General features: G+C 29.6%; 1 protein-coding gene across 2 annotated transcripts in view; it reads left to right on the plus strand.

Moving 5' to 3' along the window:
- The window catches only part of LOC106692977 (uncharacterized), a 22,328-nt gene extending 18,762 nt beyond the window's left edge, over nt 1-3,566 (plus strand). The window contains exons 6-7 of one of the 2 annotated variants that reach the window (XM_014439272.2): nt 413-643; nt 3,382-3,566. In XM_014439272.2, coding sequence (XP_014294758.1) covers nt 413-643; nt 3,382-3,501 — 351 coding nt within the window. In that variant the 3' untranslated portion in view covers nt 3,502-3,566. The remainder of the gene's footprint in view (nt 1-412; nt 644-3,381) is intronic. The other variant, XM_014439273.2, reaches the window with a different exon arrangement.
- Nucleotides 3,567-5,249: the final 1,683 nt, after the last annotated feature.

Genomic DNA, 5,249 nt, shown 5'->3' on the forward strand with positions numbered 1-5,249 from the left:
CACACACACACACACACACACACACACACACAATTTATCACAAATTATCTGATAATAAGCTTAAGTTCTCTTGTTGTCTCTCATAGGTTCCAAAACTCCTTACAGTTAGCTCGCTTACCCATAGATGGCAGTAGCTCTTTTCTTTCTTGAGTTGTATTATTATTATAAATGTATCTTAAGCATTCTTCGGAGATCCTTAATTGAACATCCCTTGAGGAAGAATGGATGGGTAATGAGATACACTAGATTAAAAAATAATTATTAACATATTTCATAGTACGTACTTATTAATACACTAATCTGTATATAATATTTTATTTAAATAATTTTCTCATATTTTGCATGGTAAAAATAGCAATATTTTATTAGAATAATTCCATCTATACGGATTAATGAGAGTATTCGTACACAGAATGTTCCATCCCCACTGGTCAGAAGGAATCTACCGAATGCTACGACCGCTGTACACAGCAAACCATTAAGACCAGCCCTAGAATGCCTACGGCAAAAGAAAGCCCTAATATTGACCCTGTTATTTTGGGTCTTGCTACTTTTAATATTTTGGGGAATGAGGAAAAAAAAACAAAAAACCTATCCGTATAAACCAAGCCCTCTCAATAGCCTTAGGAAGGCATGGCCACAGGTAAAAATATTTATCGTGAGCACATAAAAATAGAAATAATTAAGGCACAATAATGAATAATGACTTAAAAGTAAGCCAGAAAAAACCACTATTAAATTCAGTAATACTAGGAAATTATATTAAAAATTAATATACAACTATACATTAGCTGTATCCGATTTTAAGTGACAATTTACGAGAGTTATCCAAAAATTAAGGTTCTATTGCTAGAAATACAAAACTCTGTTTATTTTCTACTATATTTACATTTAATATTAACAACGTTATTATTGTTATTTCTTTAGTTGAAATTTTTTTTTAATTATTGAAGAACATGTTTTTTATTTACTTACTTCTATTTTTTACAAAAATATATATTTACAATTTTTAGCAGTTCAGCAACGGTCTTTTTTTAGCCATTAACAAATTTGTTTCACTTTCTACACTCCAGTCAGATTATTGGAATTATTTGGTTTCATAAATATTACTTCATAAAGTATTAGTCAATATTTGTAGGTAATTTTTTTTCTAAGGCTTTCATCTACAATATATTAATTAATATTACACATAAAATTATTCTTTTTATATATTTATTTATACACAATTTTTCAAACTTAAAGTTGACCTTAATAAATAAAATATTGCGTTATTTTCTACCAGGAAATGGGTTAATTTATACCAAGTATAATAAACGTCTAAAATATTTGCTCAAGTTTCATTCAGTGCTCATTACCCTTAAAACTTCCTTAAATTATCTTTTATTCACAGAATATTTTTTCTCAAAGTTCTGAAAACGGAAATGGAAAACTACATTTCAATTACTGTTAAATATAAAGATGCCTATTAGTACCCAAATTGAAGCAAGTCGAATTTTCTATAAAGTATAAAGATGGTTCGGGTGCTGTTGAAATCACTAAAATAATAATAAAAACTGTTTATTGTTAGCCAACGTTTCGCTGTATACTGTAGGACTTCATCAGGGCTGAAAAAGATACAAACAACTACAACATTGCAACAAAGTAAGATAATAGATGACATGAAAAAAGAGTAAAGTAAGGTATGGCAAAAAATGATTTGAAATATGGGAAAATGTATATAAAAGGTACAAAATAAATTAAACAAAATAAAAATAATATGTAAAGGGAAAAATAACAAATAAAATAGTTGTATTAATCATTTGTAGTAAACTTTTCACTATTTCAAATCATTTTTAGCTATGCCTTAGTTTACTCTTATTTCATGTTATCTATTCTCTTACTTTTTACATTATTTTAGTTAATTTGTATCTTATTTAATCCTTATGAAGCCCTGCAAAGTTGAGCGAAACGTTAGCTTACAATAAATTATTTGAGTTATTTTGACCGCACCCAGATTTATTTTGTAAAATTGTATCTCAAACAATATTGATATCTAAGGTTTCTATTAAAGCTCATATTTTTTTTTTTTTTTAATTTACTCCACTTTAAATAATGTGTTATTATTTTTGTTTAAGTAGTTTTGAGGATATGGAGTACTGAATGAAAAACGAGAGAGAATTTTAGGATTTTCCTAAATAAAATGAAATTAATTTTTCCTACAAAAAATAACACGAACATTTTTCCTTTACTTCAAAGAATTAAAAAATGTTTTTTTTTTTTCTTACTTATGGAATTGGAACAGCCCCTATTTTTTATTCCACCTTATAGGTTAGAGGAGTTATCAATTTTCACTTTAAATTTTATTGAGTTCTCATTAAAGTAATCACTAAATAGGTTCAAAAAACTTGTTTTGTTCTCCTTCCGGGACTATTGAAAAAGTACAAAGTAGTATTTTAATGATAATTTTCGTCCATTAAACTGTCAGTTATTAAGTATATTCAAACATTGATAATCAAGACTGGGTTGATACCTGAAGACTAGGCAGCGGGGTAGCATAGTAAGCAGTGCGCTGAGGTACTAACTCTAGTCTCCGGGTTCGTATTTGGCTGTGGTAAATAATTATTTACTCTTTTAATGTTGCCGTTAATCAATCCTGAGAGTTCGAAAGCCCTCCTGGGATACACCCAGCCTCTTTTAAGTGGGTACATTTAATTGGGGAAAACTTTGGGCTAAGCGTGGTTATGAACCAATTACATGATTGCATAACCGTTGTTCAAGAAACAGTTCTTCCTTTCAAAGGAACCCTTCATGGGTTGTTCTTTGTACAGTTTTTTTTTTCTTTTTATGGGTACTTAATACCTAAAATCTATAACTTATGCTGAAAAAGCGTAAGATCGAAAGGCTATAATGTTCTGCACATTGCCTTCAAGAATATATGGGCCGAATAGTAATTATATAGAAAAATATCCAACATTAAAAATTATGCAAATATAGAAAATAAACGGAACTCGTATTCCTAAAAAAACAGCAAGAGCTTACTTTTTTGGACTACCCTCGCATTAATTGTTTAGTATATTATACTAATATTATATTAGTATATTATAATCATATTTGTAATATAATAGGTCAGTTCCAACGACCACTTTCGACTGTAATTCACTGTCTGGAGCATGCGATGTACAAGATTTTGAAGGTCTAAAATGGTCGTTGGAAGAACCATAATAATCGATTAAAAGCTCCAATTTAGAATATGCAGTTAGTCAGTAAATCTTAAAGTGAATGAACTTCAACTTTCTTATTTAAGAGGAACAGTACTATCTACAGCTTATTCCATAAAGTGTTATTATTTAGTCTTTTTTGTATATATTTCATAATATACTCTAAAAAAAATATATTTTTCAGGAGGTCAAAAAATCAGTAAGAACTGACCCAGTTCCGACTGAGGAAAGCAATCCAGCAATTAATAGTATCGATGAAAAGAAATTTATAAGCCAATACTTCGGCCAATTCGCACTACAATAATTAGCTCACTTAATATATATTTTTCATGGGATAATGTCCTAGGCAATAAATTATATGAATTAAAAGATTTGTAAATTTTTAAAAACCATTACAATGTATCCTCTTATTCTTTAGTAATTTCCTATTATTTCTTGTCAAACAATTATTTCAAGGCGATGATTCAAAGGACCATTGAATATTGTATAAGGAAAACTACAATAAAAAAAACTGCAGTAATACAACAAGCCATTATAGGGTACGCTTTTGATTTTCAGAATGTTAAAATACAATATAAAGGAAAGAATAGTCGTAGAAGAAAGCTATTAGAAGCCATAACAAAAATCCAATAAATTATAAAATGAACACAACTAACATGAATGTAACATATCCTAAACTACTGAATAAATAACAAACTACACATTCATTGTAAAAATCAAAATAGTTAAATACAAAATTATCAAAAATTTTCCAAAAAAAAAATAGTATTCTCATTGAAAACTGAATTTAAAATGGTGAATTATAGATTTAAGGAAAAATAAAATTGACAATTCACAAGCCTTAGTGGAGATTAAAAATAAAGTAATTCAAAAATTCGTTTTACAACTTAGTTAAAAAAATTGAATAAAAAAATAAGATTAATTTTTATTAATATATTCTTTTTTCTCAACTTTATTCTTTTCAAAACCTTCCAACGTTTCGACCCTCAGGTCATTTTCAAGGGTACCTTTACTTTGTTGTCATTTTCTCTTTTAAAATTCTTAAAAATGCCGGCTAATTGCCTTTGCCCCATCTATAACTTCTTCTATATAACTCTTTGTTAAATTTAAAACTTGTACTAACCTTGTTGTAAGGTAGATTCTGTTTAAAGTTTGCAAATGTAAATGAAAGAAAGGAGAGAAGTGGTTAGTACAAGTTTTAAATTTAACAAAGAGTTATATAGAAGAAGTTATAGAAGGGGCAAAGGCGATTAGCCGGCATTTTTAAGAATTTTAAAAGAGAAAATGACAACAAAGTAAAGGTACCCTTGAAAATGACCTGAGGGTCGAAACGTTGGAAGGTTTTGAAAAGAATAAAGTTGAGAAAAAAAAATCAATTTTTTTTTTATATAAAAAAAATAAGTTTAACCCCAAAAAATAAATGAAAAAAAATCTTTTTAGTTTATATAATTTTAACAGTTACGTGTGTTTTAAAAATAAATCTAGTAATATTTAATTATACATTGTAAACGTTAAGCCATTAGACAATATGACCTATTATTATTGACATTGCACTGCCTTCAAGAGCTGCACTGGCCTCCTCCAACACAGCCAACCCATCTACACGGTCTCTTGCTTTCTCTTTCCATCTTTAAACCTTCAAAAGCTTCAAATCCTCCTCCACATCGTCGAGATATCTGATCCGAGGACGTCCTCTGTTCCGTTTTCTATCTGGTTTGCTATAAACCATCTTTTTGAGTATCCTTTCATCGGGCATTCTCTTTACATGTCCTAACCATCTTGCTCTTTTGACTAAAGCCACGATGTTGGGTTCCACGAACAGAACCATCTGCTCCTTATTCCTTCTTCTTCTCCAAATTCTATTCTGCGAGACTCCTCCCCAAATCCTTCTCAATACCTTTCTTTACCAGGAGTTGAGCATCTGTTCCGCATTTCTTGCCAAGGGCCATGTCCCCCCCCCCCTTAGACCACTACTGGCCTGGCGATGGTTTTGTAAATGACCACTATCATTCTTTTAGAGAGAGCTCTAAACTTATAATTTTTTTACTGCTT

The sequence above is a fragment of the Halyomorpha halys genome, unplaced genomic scaffold (genome assembly GCF_000696795.3).
Source record: "Halyomorpha halys isolate HHAL.00 unplaced genomic scaffold, Hhal_1.1 Scaffold82.1, whole genome shotgun sequence".
Classification (NCBI taxonomy): domain Eukaryota; kingdom Metazoa; phylum Arthropoda; class Insecta; order Hemiptera; family Pentatomidae; genus Halyomorpha; species Halyomorpha halys.